This window comes from Macaca fascicularis, chromosome 16, assembly GCF_037993035.2.
Source record: "Macaca fascicularis isolate 582-1 chromosome 16, T2T-MFA8v1.1".
NCBI lineage: Eukaryota > Metazoa > Chordata > Mammalia > Primates > Cercopithecidae > Macaca > Macaca fascicularis.
The window spans coordinates 56,513,509-56,532,364 of NC_088390.1; the positions used below are offsets into that span (position 1 = coordinate 56,513,509).

At 58.1% G+C, this 18,856-nt stretch overlaps 1 protein-coding gene across 1 annotated transcript; it reads left to right on the top strand.

Moving 5' to 3' along the window:
• Positions 1–804: 804 nt before the first annotated feature.
• Positions 805–18,386, top strand: COL1A1 (collagen type I alpha 1 chain). The gene is made up of 51 exons (XM_005583658.5): positions 805–1,025; positions 2,516–2,710; positions 2,886–2,920; positions 3,023–3,058; positions 3,150–3,251; positions 3,975–4,046; positions 4,274–4,318; positions 4,480–4,533; positions 4,697–4,750; positions 5,249–5,302; positions 5,419–5,472; positions 5,811–5,864; positions 5,953–5,997; positions 6,113–6,166; positions 6,281–6,325; positions 6,504–6,557; positions 6,815–6,913; positions 7,002–7,046; positions 7,147–7,245; positions 7,371–7,424; positions 7,633–7,740; positions 7,835–7,888; positions 8,014–8,112; positions 8,278–8,331; positions 8,419–8,517; positions 9,448–9,501; positions 9,680–9,733; positions 9,837–9,890; positions 10,002–10,055; positions 10,520–10,564; positions 10,658–10,756; positions 11,059–11,166; positions 11,625–11,732; positions 11,953–12,006; positions 12,169–12,222; positions 12,440–12,547; positions 12,635–12,688; positions 12,814–12,867; positions 13,008–13,169; positions 13,271–13,378; positions 13,536–13,643; positions 13,749–13,802; positions 13,908–14,015; positions 14,395–14,448; positions 14,533–14,640; positions 14,978–15,031; positions 15,394–15,501; positions 15,594–15,876; positions 16,009–16,199; positions 16,480–16,722; positions 16,852–18,386. Exons 1-51 carry the CDS (start codon positions 923–925, stop codon positions 16,996–16,998), a joined length of 4,395 nt encoding a protein of 1,464 aa, XP_005583715.1. The 5' UTR covers positions 805–922; the 3' UTR covers positions 16,999–18,386.
• The last annotated feature ends 470 nt before the right edge of the window (positions 18,387–18,856 follow it).

Genomic DNA, 18,856 nt, shown 5'->3' on the forward strand with positions numbered 1-18,856 from the left:
ACACCAAAGCTTTCTTCCGGAGAGACCACCTAGTCATGTTTCTCACTGTGCACCTCAGCCTCCCCACCCCATCTCTCAATCATGCCTAGGGTTTGGAGGAAAGCATTTGATTCTGTCCTGGAGCACAGCAGAAGAATTGACATCCTCAAAATTAAAACTCCCTTGCCTGCACCCTTCCCTCAGATATCTGGTTCTTAATGTCTAGAAAAGAATATGTAAATTGTCCCCCAAATACTCCCAAGCTCCATTCCCTAGCCACACCAGAAGACACCCCCAAACAGGCACATCTTTTAAATTCCCAGCTTCCCCTGTTTTGGAGAGGTCCTCAGCTGGCCTTTTTACGCCCCTCCCTTAGCTCTTGCCAGAAAAGTCAGAGGGCGAGTGGGGTACAGCCAGGAGGACCCCCTCCCCAACACCCCCAACCCTTCCACCTTTGGAAGTCTCCCCACCCAGCTCCCCAGTTCCACTTCCTCTAGATTGGAGGTCCCAGGAAGAGAGCAGAGGGGCACCCCTACCCACGGCTTAGCCCATGCCATTCTGAGGACCCAGCTGCACCCCTGCCACAGCACCTCTGGCCCAGGCTGGGCTGGGGGGCTGGGGAGGCAGAGCTGCGAAGGGGGGAGATGTGGGGTGGACTCCTTTCCCTCCTCCTCCCCCTCTCCATTCCAACTCCCAAATTGGGGGCCGGGCCAGGCAGCTCTGATTGGCTGGGGGACGGGCGGCCGGCTCCCCCTCTCTGAGGGGCAGGGTTCCTCCCTGCTCTCCATCAGGACAGTATAAAAGAGGCCCGGGCCAGGCGTCGGAGCAGACGGGAGTTTCTCCTTGGGGTCGGAGCAGGAGGCACGCGGAGTGTGAGGCCACGCATGAGCGGACGCTAACCCCCTCCCCAGCCGCAAAGAGTCTACATGTCTAGGGTCTAGACATGTTCAGCTTTGTGGACCTCCGGCTCCTGCTCCTCTTAGCGGCCACCGCCCTCCTGACGCACGGCCAAGAGGAAGGCCAAGTCGAGGGCCAAGACGAAGACAGTAAGTCCCAAACTTTTGGGAGTGCAAGGATACTCTATATCGCGCCTTGCGCTTGGTCCTGGGGGCCGCGGCTTAAACGGAGACGTGGATGCTCCGGAGACTCGGGAATGGAAGGGACATGATAAGGGCTCTTCCACGGGGCCCTGAGAAAGGACAGAGCTCACCCTGGGGCGAGGTTGGGGATGAACGCGCCCCGGGAGCGGGAGGTGAGGGTGGAGCGCGGCGTGAGCTGGTGCGAGAGAGAATCCCGAGCGCGCAACCGGGAAAGTAGGGATCTGGGTGCAGAGTGAGGAAAGCACGTCGAAGATGGGATGGCGGCGCCGAGCGGGGGATTTGAAGCCCAAGATGTAGAAGCAATCAGGAAGGCTGTGGGATGATTCATAAGGAAAGATTGCCCTCTCTCCGGGCTAGACTGTTGCTGGAGCTGTGGGGGTGCTGGGCCGCGGCGGAGGGGGCGCGGAGCGTGGGCGGGTGGAGGATGAGAAACTTTGGCGCGGATCTGGTGGGGCGGGATCCTTGCGCCCCCTTCTGACCGGTGCTGAGCACTGCGTCTCCCGGTCCAACGCTTCTTGGGGCAGGAGCCGGAGCGGGAAGACCTGAGTTATTGCTGGGTGCGGACCCCATCTCTAGATCTGGAAAGTAAAGCCGGCGATGGGGCAGCCCAAGCTTCTTAAAGAGGTAGTCGGGCCGGTGAGGCTGGCCCCGCCCCGGCCCCATTGCTTAGCGTTGCCCGACACCTAGCGGCCGTCTGGGGAGCCGCTAGTGCGGTGGGAGTGGTTAGTTAACTTCTGGACTATTTGTGGACTTTTTGGTTCTTTGGCTAAAAGTGACCCGGAGGCATTGGCTGGCTTTGGGGGACTGGGGATGGCCCCGAGAGCGGGCTTTTAAGATGTCTAGGTCCTGGAGGTTAGGGTGTCTCCTAATTTTGAGGTATATTTCAAGTCTTGGGGGGGCCTCCCCTCCGATCAGCCGCTCCCATTCTCCTAGCCCCGCCCCTGCCACCCCACCTGCCCAGGGAAGGAGGCGGGATGAGGACTGGACCTCCCTTCTCTCCTCCCGCGCACTCCTCCTGTCTCCACCGCGCAAGCCACTCCCCGCGAGCCTGCCCTCCCGATAGGGCCCCTCCTATTCTCCCCCTGCCCTCCCCCACCTCCCACCCTGTGGTTTTTATTTCACTTGGCTTCAGCGCCAATGGGCTGAGATTGGAGTTGGAAGCCACCGCGGCCTAAAGCTTTGTTTAAATTCCTGAGAACTGGAAAGAGTTACAGCCTCCCTGGCCAGGCGCCTCGGCGCTGTCACCCGCGCTGATGAGGAGCAGGCGAACTTTTAAGGATTTAAGGAAAGAGGAACAGGGAGAAGGCGCGGGAAGTGAAAAATCCAAGTAGGCCTCTTAGACCCAGGGGAAAGGTGGTTAAGGTGAGGGTCTTGGAGCACCAAGGTGGGAGTCGCAGGCACTACTGACAACGCCCCTCTTCCTCTGCCTGTCCCAGTCCCACCAATCACCTGCGTACAGAACGGCCTCAGGTACCATGACCGAGACGTGTGGAAACCCGAGCCCTGCCGGATCTGCGTCTGCGACAACGGCAAGGTGTTGTGCGATGACGTGATCTGTGACGAGACCAAGAACTGCCCCGGCGCCGAAGTCCCCGAGGGCGAGTGCTGTCCCGTCTGCCCCGACGGCTCAGGTGCGACTGCGCTCGGGGCCTGGGGCCTGGGGCCTGGGGCCTGGGGGCTGGGGCTGGGGCTGGGGGCTGGGGATGGGGATGGTCGGCGCTCGCTGGCCCTCCGGCCTGGAGGCCTCTGCCGCCAGGAGCGGCATTAGCAAACCTTGGCTCTAACGCGCGTCTCTTCGCCCCCTAGAATCACCCACCGACCAAGAAACCACCGGCGTCGAGGTAATCTCCTGCCCTCGACTTTTGTCCCTCCGCCGCCCGTGCCTCCTCACGGTCCTCCCTTCTCTAACCTGGCCTCTTGTTTCTTCTTCCCCAATCCCACAGGGACCCAAGGGAGACACTGGCCCCCGAGGCCCAAGGGTAAGCGTTGCACTCTCTGGGCTGTGGGGAGCTGCAGGTGGGCGTGGCTCCTGGCCCCACGCTCAACCGGCCCCGCCCTCTCCCCCTGCAGGGACCCGCAGGCCCCCCTGGCCGAGATGGCATCCCTGGACAGCCTGGACTTCCCGGACCCCCCGGACCCCCCGGACCTCCCGGACCCCCTGGCCTCGGAGGAGTAAGTGAAAAGGCCTTGTGTGTCCACTCTCCCCTGTTTTGTTTTTGTTTTTGGCAGATGACCTAATTTTATACTATGAAACAATTTCAAACTTACAGAAAAGTTGCAAGAATCCTACAGGAAACTCTCACATGCCCTTCACAGTTTGTGACATGTGCTTTATTAGTTTCTGTTTATGTATATGTAGCTTTTTTTTTTCTGAACTGTTTGAGTAAGTTGCTAACATCAGGTTCCTTTGCGCCTAAATACTTCGGTGTGTTTTCCCTAAAAGCAAGATCATTCTCTTAACTAACCATAGCACAGTGATTAAATTCACTCTCTAATGTGCAGTCCGTATTCAAAGTTCACCCATGTCCGAATAACGTCCTGTATAGATTCCACCCCCACCACCCCACCTGGGATCTTGTCCAGGATTATGGATTTTGCACTTAATCATCATGTCTCTAGTTTCCACAAATGTGGAATATTCCTCAGACTTTCTTTGTCTTTCGTGGCACTGGGAGTTTTGAAGAGTCCAGTTGTTTTGCAGACTGTCCCTCAATTTGGGATTGTCTGATTAGATTAGATGCAGGATGCATTTTTGGCAGGAATATCTTACAAGCAATGTTGTTCTTCTCAGCACATCACACCAGGAAGCGCATGATGTCAGTTTCTTCCATCCTCAGTGCGGTCTTCTGCCTTTCAATTCACTATCCTGACCCTGACTTCTCTTGTTTGTTCTAGAACTTCGCTCCCCAGTTGTCTTATGGCTATGATGAGAAATCAACCGGAGGAATTTCTGTGCCTGGTCCCATGGTGAGCCAGCAGGGGGAGCAGGGATGACAGAAGAGAGAATGAGTATCCAGAGAAGGTGGGCATAGGCAGCTGGCATAGACAGCTTGGGAGGTCAAGATCACCTTTGGGACCTCAGAGTCCAGAAAAGATGCAGGATGACTGGGTGGTCCCAACAGGTATGAATGACTACATCCACATGCTTTCCTACAGAGGGATCACCATGACCCCCCTTTCTTCTCCTTCTATAGGGTCCCTCTGGTCCCCGTGGTCTCCCTGGCCCCCCTGGTGCACCTGTGAGTATCCAGGACGTATTCATATGCCTCCCTGGGCTTTGGTTTTTTGGAGGGAAGATTGGGATGAGGGAAGGGGAGATGCTCAGAGATCTCTTGGTAAGATTGGAGAAGGTTGGCGGGGACTTGCTTTCTAACCCCATCTTTCTTTCCTTCTTCTCAAGGGTCCTCAAGGCTTCCAAGGTCCCCCTGGTGAGCCTGGCGAGCCTGGAGCTTCAGTAAGCACTCTCTGTACAGATACACACTCCCTCTACAAACACACAGACTCTCCTATCGAAGAACCCCCAGGCCTGGGGTCTTCCTTGCCGCTTCCCTTCAATCCCAGCCTTCCCCTTCTTTTTTTCTTATCCTTATTCTAACCACCTCTTTTATCTTTTCTAGGGTCCCATGGGTCCCCGAGGTCCCCCTGGCCCCCCTGGAAAGAACGGAGATGATGTAAGTATCCCCAGCAAGAAGATACCATCTGACCCCATGGCCTCCGTGGGTTGGGTCCTGCAATTTCCACTCCACCGCCTTTGGGAACGATACTCAGAGGAAGGAGGGCAAGTCCCCTCTGATGCGTGGACTACCCTTGAACAATGATCCTTTCCCTTAGTGAGATGATTCCATGTCCCCAACAAGGTGACTGTTCTCCTCACCCCAGCCACCTTAGAGCAATCCCCAACCCCATCCCTCTGGGGAAACTGGCGCACAGATGGTAAGATTAAAATGCTGGTGACAGAAGTAGACAGAAATTCCTTTAGAGGCACTCAGGTTTCACCAAACGAAGGTTTCACTGTAGATTTAAACTGAGCTCTAGATTCAAAGATAAGATTCTGGGCCCCCAAACCTGACCTGCAACAACCCAGAGAAGACTGAGACCTTCCCCATTTTTCCAGCCCCTGGGCGGTGGTGGGGAGGCAGGGCCCTGACGGTCTTTTCTCTCCCTCTCAGGGGGAAGCTGGAAAACCTGGTCGTCCTGGTGAGCGTGGGCCTCCTGGGCCTCAGGTGAGCAGGGGACTGTGGCTGAACCTGGGCTTCACTGCACTTGGGCTTCATTTAGGAGCTGGGTCCATGGTGGTGTGTTCTAATGACCCTTCCTCGCCGCCTTCATCTGTCTCCAGGGTGCTCGAGGATTGCCCGGAACAGCTGGCCTCCCTGGAATGAAGGGACACAGAGTGAGTTCCCTTTGAGTCATTTAAGCTCCCCAGGTCCCCAGCATACCCCCATCCAATCCCAGCCTCTTCCCCAAAAGATCTTGAGATGCATCATGGTGGGTGGCAGCTACAGAAGCCCTGAGGGACAGAGAGTGGACATCCAAAGCACCTCCCTCCATGGGAAAGAAGTCCCGATTAAACGACTGGGGGAGATCTTGAGCCAGTTGAGGTTTAGTCTAGCTCAGAAACAGGGGAATGGCGGTGATGACCTCTCAAGGCTCTTTCTCAGATCTAGGTGGGTGTCAAGGTTGTTCCACCCCCTCCACAGATCCTCACCTTCTACCTCTTTCCTGCTTTAGGGTTTCAGTGGTTTGGATGGTGCCAAGGGAGATGCTGGTCCTGCTGGTCCCAAGGTAAGAGGCTGTCTGAACATCATGGTCCTCCACATCCCCAGAGTCCCACCATGAATGAATTTCTCACTCATTATTCTCTGTTCTACAGGGTGAGCCTGGCAGCCCTGGTGAAAATGGAGCTCCTGGTCAGATGGTGAGTGTGCCCAGTTCCAGAGGGCAGGGATGGGCAGGAGGCAGGGGCAAGATGGAGGCCTGGGGGAACGAGGCTGTCTCCCATCTCGTTTGACTTCTCTTGGTTTGGTTGTCAGGGCCCCCGTGGTCTGCCTGGTGAGAGAGGTCGCCCTGGAGCCCCTGGCCCTGCTGTAAGTACTCCTAGCCCCTTGGGGGAACCCTGGGCTCTGAAAGGGGCTCCCCAGGAGCTCTAGGGACTGACCAGTGCTCAGTGGACTTAACGGGGCTTCCCCTCTCTCCTGCAGGGTGCTCGCGGAAATGATGGTGCTACTGGTGCTGCCGGACCCCCTGTGAGTGTGGCCTGTAGGCCTCAGGGCCTGGGAGTGGGGAGGAGTCTCAGTGTCTGCTCTCGGAGCTGACACTGGGGGCAGGTTGTGTTGGTCTGAACCCCAGGGCTGCTTCTGTCCCAGGGTGTGACTTGCAGCTGCCATCTCTTCCTTCTCGTTAAGATCTCCATTTCATTCACAGGGTCCTACTGGCCCCGCTGGTCCTCCTGGCTTCCCTGGTGCTGTTGGTGCTAAGGTGAGACCCCCCACTCTCCTCTGAGCATGACCCTCATGGGCCAAGCAGTTCACGTCTCCTTGTTCCCCAAACCAAAGGGACCCAGAATGGCAAGAGAGCAACCCGTTCACTAACACCTTTGTCCCAGGGTCTCTGTGTCTGATCTTAGAGTCCTGATCATTGCTTTCCTGTCCCTGTCTCCCCTTCCTCCTGTCATCCCAAGAGGCAAGGTTGGGTTTCCTAGGGTGGCTTCTGATATGTCCTTTCTTCTGATCCAGGGCGAAGCTGGACCCCAAGGTCCCCGAGGCTCTGAAGGTCCCCAGGGTGTGCGTGGTGAGCCTGGCCCCCCTGGCCCTGCTGGTGCTGCTGGCCCTGCTGTAAGTGTCCCTGCCTCAGTGTCCCCTGTGCCGCTTTCTAACCTCAGAGTCCTTGCCTGTTGCTCACACTCCTTTCTCTGTGCCACAGGGAAACCCTGGTGCTGATGGACAGCCTGGCGCTAAAGGTGCCAATGTAAGTATCCTGCCAGGCTTCAGTTCCACCCCTGCTGCCTGCAGCCTGCCTGCCCCGTTCCCTCTGCTCCTAGGCTCACCTGGCTGTCTGCCTCCCACAGGGTGCTCCTGGTATTGCTGGTGCTCCTGGCTTCCCTGGTGCCCGAGGCCCCTCTGGACCCCAGGGCCCTGGCGGCCCTCCCGGTCCCAAGGGTAACAGCGTGAGTACCAAACTTCTGCCCGCCCCATGCACTGGCTCCAGTGCGGCTCTCATCTGGGGAGCAGGAAGATGCAGGCCAACTGAGCGCCCCCAACTCTCAGCTCATCCTCTTCTCCCCCCTTGCAGGGTGAACCTGGTGCTCCTGGCAGCAAAGGAGACACTGGTGCTAAGGGAGAACCCGTAAGTCTCCCTGTCATTCTTCTTGCAGCCCAGCCCACCTTGCCCTGGAAGCCCCCTGAGGGAGATCCAGAAAGGAAGAGGAACCCCTAGCCTTCTGGGGGAGCCCCTGCCCCACCCCTGATGCTGGAAGCCCAGCCTCAGCCAGCTCTGAGGCTGGCATAGGATGGCCCCTCACCACAGGCCGCCCCCTCCTCTTGGCTCTCTCCAGGGCCCCGTTGGTGTTCAAGGACCTCCTGGCCCTGCTGGAGAGGAAGGAAAGCGAGGAGCTCGAGGTGAACCCGGACCCACTGGCCTGCCCGGACCCCCTGGCGAGCGTGTAAGTGCCCCTGCCCGCCCCCTCCCACTCCACCCTCAGTGCCTGGCTGGTGCCCACGTGTCTCTGAGTTAACTGGCCTCCTCTCCTCCTGCAGGGTGGACCTGGTAGCCGTGGTTTCCCTGGTGCAGATGGTGTTGCTGGTCCCAAGGTAACCTCTCCTTGAGGCCGGGGGACTGTCCCTGCTGCTCCCTGGGCATCGTCTTCCTCTTTTGGCCCATGGCAAAGAGCCACAAACTTGAGACCCTAACTGTTCCTGTGACTTCTCCCAACCAGGGTCCCGCTGGTGAACGTGGTTCTCCTGGCCCTGCTGGCCCCAAAGGATCTCCTGGTGAAGCTGGTCGTCCTGGTGAAGCTGGTCTGCCTGGTGCCAAGGTGAGGCCCCAGTCCTTCGGCCTGGCTTGGCCAGGCCCTGACCATACCGTGTGGGGTCTGGGATGAGGCGTTCTGGAGCAGGCCCAGGGATCTGCCCTCCGGAGTCCTCCCCCACCTCCATCATGCTTCTCCCCCAAACCCACTCATACCTCTCTGCCGCCCTAGGGTCTGACTGGAAGCCCTGGCAGCCCTGGTCCTGATGGCAAAACTGGCCCCCCTGTAAGTATCACTCCCCCTGACCCCCTGCCACTGTCCTGTCTACCTCCTCACTATCCTCACTGCTGCTTTCGTGCCTCCCATCCTTAGGGTCCCGCCGGTCAAGATGGTCGCCCCGGACCCCCAGGCCCCCCTGGTGCCCGTGGTCAGGCTGGTGTGATGGGATTCCCTGGACCTAAAGGTGCTGCTGTGAGTATTCAGTGAGGATCCATGAAGAGCCAGGGACAGACACACCTGAGACTCAAAGGAGTCCTGAGCTCTGGGCTCAGCTCTGGCGCTACCTGCTGTGTGGCCACTCACTCTCGCTTTCTGGACCTCAGTCTCCTGATCTGTAAAATGAAAGACTTCTCGGCTGAGCGTGGTGTCTCATGCCTGTAATCCCAACATGTTGGGAGGCTGAGGCAGGTGGGTCATGAGGTCAGGAGTTTGAGACCAGTCTGGCCAACATAGTGAAACCACGTCTCTACTAAAAATACAAAAAATTAGCTGGGTGTGGTGGTGTGCACCTGTAATCCCAGCTACTCAGGAGGCTGAGGCAGAAGAATTGCATGAACCTGGGAGGCGGAAGTTGCAGTGAGCCTGCACTCACTGCATTGCACTCCAGCCTGGGCAACCGTGTGAGACTCCGTCTCAAAAAAACAAAAAAACAGAAAAAAAAAAAAAGAGAGAGAAAAGAAAAAATGAAAGACTTCTCCAGGCTCCATGACCACTGCTCTGTGCTGGAAATAAGTGTTGTTGGTGGCCCTCCACCCCCTACATGTGGGGATAGGACAGTCCTTTGATATGGTAGGCACCCCCAGTCTTAGTGGATTCTTCAAGGTCCAAAAGGAGATAGCAGAGGAGAGGAAAGCCCTTTGCAGTGCAGGCCACAGCGGGCATCTAACAGCGAAAAGGCAGGGGAGAGGGTGCAGGAGGAGGAGCCTGGAAGGGCATCTTAGGAGGAGTGGGCTCGAAGGGGCCCAGCAAGAAGCGCCTGCAGGGGCATTCCCTGGGGGCCAAACAGCAGAGTCTTTTGAAAAGAAAGTCCCTTAAAAAGTCCCACTCAGAGTAAATGAGAGTCCCCAGGAGGCCCTGGCTTCTTACTTCAGCCCCATCAACCCTAACTCCCTTTCTCCACAGGGAGAGCCCGGCAAGGCTGGAGAGCGAGGTGTTCCCGGACCCCCTGGCGCTGTCGTAAGTATCTCCTTTCCGTCCCTCCCTACCCGCTTCCGGTTGCTGCCCCAGCACTTTCTCCTCCCTGCAGGATCGGTGCTAGAGGCCACAGTCCTTGGCTGCTCCCAACCTGAGTTGGCTGCTCAGAGCCTGCTCAGGGCCTCCCAACCCTGAGTTCCCCTTCGCTCTCTCCCCACAGGGTCCTGCTGGCAAAGATGGAGAGGCTGGAGCTCAGGGACCCCCTGGCCCTGCTGTGAGTGTCGCTGATAGGGAGATCTGGGGAGCAGGAAAGGGGAAACACCCTCAGCCCCTCGTCTCCTGGGCCTCTCCGTGACCGCATTATTCTCTCTGTGCAGGGTCCCGCTGGCGAGAGAGGTGAACAAGGCCCTGCTGGCTCCCCCGGCTTCCAGGTGAGGCCTCATGGCTGTCAGGGTGCTGGGAGGTAGGGGTGGGAAACAGCTCTTTGGTCTCTTCCAGATTCTAAACCTTCCCTTCCTCCTTCCCCCATTTCCCACTCACAGGGTCTGCCTGGCCCCGCTGGTCCTCCCGGTGAAGCAGGCAAACCTGGTGAACAGGTAAGAGGGAGCAGCTGGGAGCAGCGGGCCAGAAGGGTGGGAGATGCAGGGAATCCAGAGGGACAGGCCGCTGCTCCTAGTTCATCAGACAGCCATCAGCTAGAGGGATTGAGATCAGACGCCAGAAAGAACTTCCTACCATGGAGGGAGCATCACAGAGGGAAGTGGGGGCTGCATGATTGCTAGCCTGGGTGACTTCTTTTAAGAGCTGCTGGAATATGCTGTGACTTTCCCTCAACCCTTCTATTGATACATTTTGGTCCATAGTTTGGGGAGCAGGGAGGCCTTTGACACATCTCCAGGAGGAAGAGAGGGGCTGTCTGGGATAATTCCACTTCAGTGCTGAGAAGGGGCTCCCCTCTCATCACAGCCATACCCCAGGAGGAGGGACAGTGCTTTGCAGCAGAGTGGCCCCAGGTAGATTTTGCTCACTGTCTGTTCCTCCCTCCCTCCCTCCCCCTCAGGGTGTTCCTGGAGACCTTGGTGCCCCCGGCCCCTCTGGAGCAAGAGTAAGTAGGCCTCTCTCGCTGCATCCATCAAGGTGCCTTGTACGTGGCCCTGTCTCCAGAACAGCTGTCACATGCCCTGTCCTTCCCTTCTAGGGCGAGAGAGGATTCCCTGGCGAGCGTGGTGTGCAAGGTCCCCCTGGTCCTGCTGGTCCCCGAGGGGCCAATGGTGCTCCCGGCAATGATGGTGCTAAGGTGAGGGCAGCGTGGAAGGGTCTCTGGCAAGCAGCCCGGGGACCAGGTCTCACCCCTCCTGCAGCAGGGGATGGCTGGCTATGACCAAAGCCATGGAGATAGGGTGCAAGGTGGGGGGAAAAAACCAGGGTAGGGGCCCACAAACAGCCTGGAGTCTGGGCTGTGAGTCTTTTCTTTTCATCTTTTCTCAAGGCCTGTCATTGGCCTTGGAACTAAGCCTGTGAGATACCAAGCGGGGCTTAGGGCTATGACCCACTCTTGGGACCCCATGCCTCACTTCAGTCTTCTTGGTTGTCGCATAGGGTGATGCTGGTGCCCCTGGAGCTCCCGGTAGCCAGGGCGCCCCTGGCCTTCAGGGAATGCCTGGTGAACGTGGTGCAGCTGGTCTTCCAGGGCCTAAGGGTGACAGAGTAAGTTCAACCTTCCCTCTCCCCTGAGCCCTACATGGCTCCCATCTCTGCCTACTGTGAATCCCTCATCATCTCTCCTTCTCCCTGGGATCTGTTCCTCTTCTCACTAATCCTCCCCTCTTCCCCTTTCTGCTCTGGCCTCTTTGCTGATGAATCCTCTCCTAGTGGTCCAGGCCTGTCTCTCCCCATGAGTTACCATGGTGATGAGAGGTGGGGGCATCTCCTTGATGGAGACTCCCTTATTCATCCCCCTATACAAGTCAGGGGCCTCTTAACCCCAGTTCTACCTGAGTCTCCAGGCAGGCACCCTTTTTCCTGAAAGGACCTTTGAGTCCTTGCCCCAGGTGGAGGCAGGGCAGAGCAGGAGAGGGCCTCTCAGGAAAGCCAGACACAAGCAGAACACTACAGGTCATCTCCTTGCCCCACACTGGAAATCTCAAGCTTATCCATGTCTTTAGGGTGATGCTGGTCCCAAAGGTGCTGATGGCTCTCCTGGCAAAGATGGCGTCCGTGGTCTGACTGGCCCCATTGGTCCTCCTGGTCCTGCTGGTGCCCCTGGTGACAAGGTGAGGTGGCTGCTTCCCCACCTTCTGCCCTAACACATAGCCTCCCCAGCAGGCCTGGGCACGGTTCCATGGGGTTGGGTTGGGAAAGCAGGTCCTGTCAAACTGAGCTGTCAACCCGGGAACCTGGAGGGACCAGAGGGAGGGGAGGCTCTCCTGGGGTCATCTACCAGGAATATTCAGGGGAGGCCCTGACCCTGAGCCTCTTGTTCCTTGCTCTCAGGGTGAAACTGGTCCCAGCGGCCCTGCTGGTCCCACTGGAGCTCGTGGTGCCCCCGTAAGTATAGAAGACCTGTTAAGACCCCACACTTGGCCCTTCCCTCCCTTCACATAGCACTCCTGGCCCTGTCTGTGCCTCCACCCCTTGCCTTTCCCCTCACTCCATCTCCGCCTTCCCTCATGTCAGCGCATCTCTCCAATCTGCCACCTTTTCTTCTAGGGAGACCGTGGTGAGCCTGGTCCCCCCGGCCCTGCTGGCTTCGCTGGCCCCCCTGTGAGTACCAAGACCCCCTCATTTTTCATCACCGACTGGGACCTGGGACCTCGAGGGACAGAATGAGGACAAAGGCGTCAGCCCTCCTCTGGGGAGAAGGGTGGAGACGGGATTGTTTCCCACCCAAGCATCTTCCTGCCTCCATTACTGCCCGTTGCCCCGCCGGTGGAAACTCCTGCCTGCCTCCCTGCACTCACGGCCCTGCTTCCTCCCCCAGGGTGCTGATGGCCAACCCGGTGCTAAAGGCGAACCTGGTGATGCTGGTGCTAAAGGCGATGCTGGTCCCCCTGGCCCTGCCGGACCCGCTGGACCCCCTGGCCCCATTGTGAGTGGCTTGCCCTCTCTGCCTGTGATGCTGGTGTCCTAGGACTCAGGACAGGTCCAGGCTTGATGCCTCTGTACTCTCCTACAGGGTAATGTTGGTGCTCCTGGACCCAAAGGTGCTCGTGGCAGCGCTGGTCCCCCTGTGAGTATCACCTGCCTCTCTGCTGAGCCTCTCCCCTCTCCCCAGGCAGCGGTGGCAGGTGAGGGCAGCTGGATAGGATGACTTGGCTGTTCTCCCTCTGACGGTTCCTTTGTTCTCCCTTCCAGGGTGCTACTGGTTTCCCTGGTGCTGCTGGCCGAGTCGGTCCTCCTGGCCCCTCTGTAAGTCTCTGCGGTGGAGTCCACTGCTCTAGGTTGGGGGTGGTGGGTGCGGGCTGCCAGAAGGATGGTGGGTCCGACTGAGGAACCAATGATGCACCAGAGCCCCCTGGAGTCTGACGGCCGCTCCTATCCCCATCCAGGGAAATGCTGGACCCCCTGGCCCTCCTGGTCCTGCTGGCAAAGAAGGTGGCAAAGGTCCCCGTGGTGAGACTGGCCCTGCTGGACGTCCTGGTGAAGTTGGTCCCCCTGGTCCCCCTGGCCCCGCTGGCGAGAAAGGATCCCCTGGTGCTGATGGGCCTGCTGTAAGTGCCAGCTCAGATCTCTGCAGCTCCAGAGGTGTCCAGAGCTGAGGAGGGGTCCCTGTGCTGCTGTCCCGCACCTCACCCCTGTTTGCCTCCCACAGGGTGCTCCTGGTACTCCCGGGCCTCAAGGTATTGCTGGACAGCGTGGCGTGGTCGGCCTGCCTGGTCAGAGAGGAGAAAGAGGCTTCCCTGGTCTTCCTGGCCCCTCTGTAAGTGCCCCCCTCACCTTGGGGGACCCTGAGAAAAACCATCACAGGACTTGGAGTGGGGTGGAGCCAAGGAGAACAGATTTGGTAGAGATGACCTCAGGGGACTCATGGGTCCTCTCAGACCCTGTCGCTGGCCTGACTCTTTCTTCTCCCTTAGGGTGAACCTGGCAAACAAGGTCCCTCTGGAGCAAGTGGTGAACGTGGTCCCCCTGGTCCCATGGGCCCCCCTGGATTGGCCGGACCCCCTGGTGAATCTGGACGTGAGGTGAGCAGTCCCCAGCCCCCATGCCAGTACCCTCAGCATGGCCACTGTGGCCTTGCCTAAGTCCTCTTCTCTGGCTGACTCTCACTTCTCTCTCTCTCTCTGCAGGGAGCTCCTGGTGCCGAAGGTTCCCCTGGACGAGATGGTTCTCCTGGCCCCAAGGTAAGATGGTGACACTCCATGACCACAGCCTTGTCTGCTGCTTCCCTGCCCCATCCTGGCCATTCAGCTGGAGCTGGCCCATATTCCTCTGCTCTCCCCCGCCAGGGTGACCGTGGTGAGACTGGCCCCGCTGGACCTCCTGGTGCTCCTGGTGCTCCTGGTGCCCCTGGCCCCGTTGGCCCTGCTGGCAAGAGTGGTGATCGTGGTGAGACTGTAAGTAGCTGGGCTCCAGTTCCCTGTGTCTGGTCAGGCCAGGGACTCTCCAGGCCTCCTTAGAGGCCTGGGGATGGGTGTCGGACTTCACCCAGGCAGGGGGAGGAAAGGAGATCCTGCAAGATGTCGGGGCCTTAATCCAAAAAACTGAGTTAAAGCTCAGCCTCAAGTCCCCTCTCCCAGACAGGACCCCCTCTCCCTTGAGCTGGCCCCAGCTCTCATGAAGATTGCAGTGGGGAGGTTTCCCTGGGAGTTGGGAGAGATGGCCACAGTGGGAAGGGGCTGAGGAGAGAGAGATGCAGCAGGGGGAGGCCTCATCCTGCAGCCCCAGCCTCAGCCTCCCCTGGCCAAGATCTCATGCTCTCCTTGCTCTCCTCAGGGTCCTGCCGGTCCCGCTGGTCCTGTCGGCCCTGTTGGCGCCCGTGGCCCCGCTGTAAGTTCCCTGCTGTGTCTCCCACACCTTCGGAACCCTACAGATGCGGACAGTGCCCCACTTGATGCCCCGTCTCTCTTCTAGGGACCCCAAGGCCCCCGTGGTGACAAGGGTGAGACAGGCGAACAAGGCGACAGAGGCATAAAGGGTCACCGTGGCTTCTCTGGCCTCCAGGGTCCCCCTGGCCCTCCTGTGAGTATGCTCAGCCCCTCCCCAGTCCTCATGCTGTGCTGTATGATAGAAGGGGGAGCTTTGCCTCGGTTTCCCCCTCTGGATAGTCACTCTTACCCCTCCCTAGTGAGGACTGGGGTCTGAAGATTTATGGGCATGTCCAAGAAGCTTCTGAGAGGGTGAGGGGTACACAGAGAGGGATTATGGGAGAGGTCTCTGCCTATGGACACCCTGGGGCTAGATTTCCAGAATAATGAAGGGGCATGGGCTGCCCACGCTGCCCTCGTCTCTCCAGCAAGGCCCTCAGGCTACATTTGACCCTCACTGGGCCTGAATTGCCTTTTTATCTGTCCTTCAGGGCTCTCCTGGCGAACAAGGTCCCTCTGGAGCCTCTGGTCCTGCTGGTCCCCGAGTAAGTCATGCCTTCTCTCTCCTCTTCCTGAGTCCCAAGCCCAGGCTCACCTTGGGGACCCTTGCCAGGGACCCAGGCACCCTTTGCCTCTCTGGAGAAGGGTTAAGGGACAGGGAGTGGACAAAGAGAAGAAGAATCCTGAACAAACAATCTGATTTAGCTTTGGCCTCTCTGCTCCCCAGTCCGTCCTCCCCTGGCTCAGCGGCTGGAGCGAGCTATGGCATGTCCTATGGAAAGAGGCTGAAACTGGCTCTATGAGGCCGTGGAGCCAGAGCCAGCAGGGAGGGTGGTGGGCTTCTCCTCCAGAGCTGGGGTTGTTGGGGCTTCTGGCAGCCTTTCTCAAACCATTTCCCCCACTCCAGGGTCCCCCTGGCTCTGCTGGTACTCCTGGCAAAGATGGACTCAACGGCCTCCCTGGCCCCATTGGGCCCCCTGGTCCTCGCGGTCGCACTGGTGATGCTGGTCCTGTTGTACGTAGCCCCTCATCCCCTCTGCTCATGGCCCTCCAGCCCCCAAAGCACTTGGAAGCCGGTAATCCCCACTCTCCTCCCTCTCTGTGCAGGGTCCCCCTGGCCCTCCTGGCCCTCCCGGTCCCCCTGGTCCTCCCAGCGGTGGTTTCGACTTCAGCTTCCTGCCCCAGCCACCTCAAGAGAAGGCTCACGATGGCGGCCGCTACTACCGGGCTGATGATGCCAATGTGGTTCGTGACCGTGACCTCGAGGTGGACACCACCCTCAAGAGCCTGAGCCAGCAGATCGAGAACATCCGGAGCCCCGAGGGCAGCCGCAAGAACCCCGCCCGCACCTGCCGCGACCTCAAGATGTGCCACTCTGACTGGAAGAGCGGTGAGGGCCTGCCCTAGCCTCCCCCTCCCTCCTACTTCTGCCATGCCAGGGTCCCCATGCCCATATGTGCCCCTACCATATGGTGCTGGCTGCTCCACTTCCCTGACTCCACCTTGCCCTGCCCTACCACAGGAGAGTACTGGATTGACCCCAACCAAGGCTGCAACCTGGATGCCATCAAAGTCTTCTGCAACATGGAGACTGGTGAGACCTGCGTGTACCCCACTCAGCCCAGTGTGGCCCAGAAGAACTGGTACATCAGCAAGAACCCCAAGGACAAGAGGCACGTCTGGTTCGGCGAGAGCATGACCGACGGATTCCAGGTGCGTGAGCTGGACCTCAGAGCCAGTGTTAGGAGATGGGCTAGCCCAGTGCTCAGAAGGGACATGAAGTCCTGGAGTAGGTCTCTGCTAAGGGTGATGGACAGAGCTGGGCTGGGAGGCAGGGGTCCCAGGTCCCTGATAGTGGTTCAGACACAGGCTGCCTATGGGCAGGTGGCCCCTCTTGATATAAGGGTCTCTGAGGACCCTGGACAGGGAGGCCAGGCAGGACTAGAGGTTCCTGCATAGCTGCTCACTCTTCCCTCTCTCCCCTCCCCTGCAGTTCGAGTATGGCGGCGAGGGCTCCGACCCTGCCGACGTGGCCATCCAGCTGACCTTCCTGCGCCTGATGTCCACCGAGGCCTCCCAGAACATCACCTACCACTGCAAGAACAGCGTGGCCTACATGGACCAGCAGACTGGCAACCTCAAGAAGGCACTGCTCCTCCAGGGCTCCAACGAGATCGAGATCCGCGCCGAGGGCAACAGTCGCTTCACCTACAGCGTCACTGTCGATGGCTGCACGGTGAGTGGCCAGAATCCTCAGGCAGGGCCCCACCTCTCTGGCCTTGGGCTTTTTGGGCAGGCCATAGTGTCCTCTTTCCATCACTCCCACGTGGTAATGCCCCCTCCCATTGTCTCCGCCCCACCCCAGAGTCACACCGGAGCCTGGGGCAAGACAGTGATCGAATACAAAACCACCAAGACCTCCCGCCTGCCCATCATCGATGTGGCCCCCTTGGACGTTGGTGCCCCAGACCAGGAATTCGGCTTCGACGTTGGCCCTGTCTGCTTCCTGTAAACTCCCTCCATCCCAACCTGGCTCCCTCCCACCCAACCAACTTTCCCCCCAACCCGGAAACAGACAAGCAACCCAAACTGAACCCCTCAAAAGCCAAAAAATGGGAGACAATTTCACATGGACTTTGGAAAATATTTTTTTTCCTTTGCATTCATCTCTCAAACTTAGTTTTTATCTTTGACCAACCGAACATGACCAAAAACCAAAAGTGCATTCAACCTTACCAAAAAAAAAAAAAAAGAATAAATAAATAACTTTTTAAAAAAGGAAGCTTGGTCCACTTGCTTGAAGACCCATGCGGGGGTAAGTCCCTTTCTGCCCGTTGGGCTTATGAAACCCCAACGCTGCCCTTTCTGCTCCTTTCTCCATCCCCTCTTGGGGCCTCCCCTCCACTCCTTCCCAAATCTGTCTCCCCAGAAGACACAGGAAACAATGCATTGTCTGCCCAGCAACCAAAGGCAATGCTGAAACACCCAAGTGGTCCCCACCCTCAGCCCGCTTCTGCCCGCCCAGCACCCCCAGACCCTGGGGAGACCTGGGGTTCTCAGACTGCCAAAGAAGCCTTGCCATCTGGCACTCCCATGTCTCTTGCAACATCTCCCCTTCGTTTTTGAGGGGGTCATGCCGGGGGAGCCACCAGCCCCTCACTGGGTTCGGAGGAGAGTCAGGAAGGGCCACGACAAAGCAGAAACATCGGATTTGGGGAACGCGTCAATCCCTCGTGCCGCAGGGCTGGGCGGGAGAGACTGTTCTGTTCCTTGTGTAACTGTGTTGCTGAAAGACTACCTCGTTCTTGTCTTGATGTGTCACCGGGGCAACTGCCTGGGGGCGGGGATGGGGGCAGGGTGGAAGCGGCTCCCCATTTTATACCAAAGGTGCTACATCTATGTGATGGGGTGGGGAGGGAATCACTGGTGCTATAGAAATTGAGATGCCCCCCCAGGCCAGCAAATGTTCCTTTTTGTTCAAAGTCTATTTTTATTCCTTGATATTTTTCTTTTTTTTTTTTTTTTGTGGATGGGGACTTGTGAATTTTTCTAAAGGTGCTATTTAACATGGGAGGAGAGCGTGTGCGGCTCCAGCCCAGCCCGTTGCTCACTTTCCACCCTCTCTCTACCCGCTTCTGGCTTCTCAGGCCTCTGCTCTCTGACCGCTCTCCTCTGAAACCCTCCTCCACAGCTGCAGCCCATCCTCCCGGCTCTCTCCTAGTCTGTCCTGCGTCCTCTCTCCCCGGGTTTCAGAGACAACTTCCCAAAGCACAAAGCAGTTTTTCCCCCTAGGGGTGGGAGGAAGCAAAAGACTCTGTACCTATTTTGTATGTGTATAATAATTTGAGATGTTTTTAATTATTTTGATTGCTGGAATAAAGCATGTGGAAATGACCCAAACATAATCCGCAGTGGCCTCCTAATTTCCTTCTTTGGAGTTGGGGGAGGGGGAGATATGGGGAAGGGACTTTGGGGTGGTGGGCTTGCCTTCCATTCCTGCCCTTTCTCTCCCCACTATTTTCTTCTAGATCCCTCCATAGCCCTGCTCCCGTTTCTCTCACCCTTCTTATACCTCAAACCTTTTTATTTCCTCTTTTATTTTCTATCTCTTGCAATTCCCTTGCACCGTTTCCAAATTCTCTTCTCCCCTGCAATACCATACAGGCAATCCACGTGCACAACACACACACACCCTTCACACCTGGGGATGTCCAAACCTTATGCCCACTCCCCTTCAAGCCCATTCACTCTCCACCGCCCTGGACGCCCTGCAGTTGGTGGCGGTGGGATGCTCACGGATACTGGGAGGGTGAGGGGAGTGGAACCCGTGAGGAGGACCTGGGGGCCTCTCCTTGGACTGACATGAAGAG

Coding starts and splice junctions, on each gene's coding strand:
- COL1A1 (XM_005583658.5), top strand. CDS start 923: ATGTTCAGCTTTGTGGACCTCCGGCTCCTGCTCCTCTTAGCGGCCACC. Junction 4,319..4,479: donor CTGGCCCCCCTGGTGCACCT/GTGAGTATCCAG, acceptor CTTCTTCTCAAG/GGTCCTCAAGGCTTCCAAGG. Junction 12,689..12,813: donor GTGGCAGCGCTGGTCCCCCT/GTGAGTATCACC, acceptor TCTCCCTTCCAG/GGTGCTACTGGTTTCCCTGG.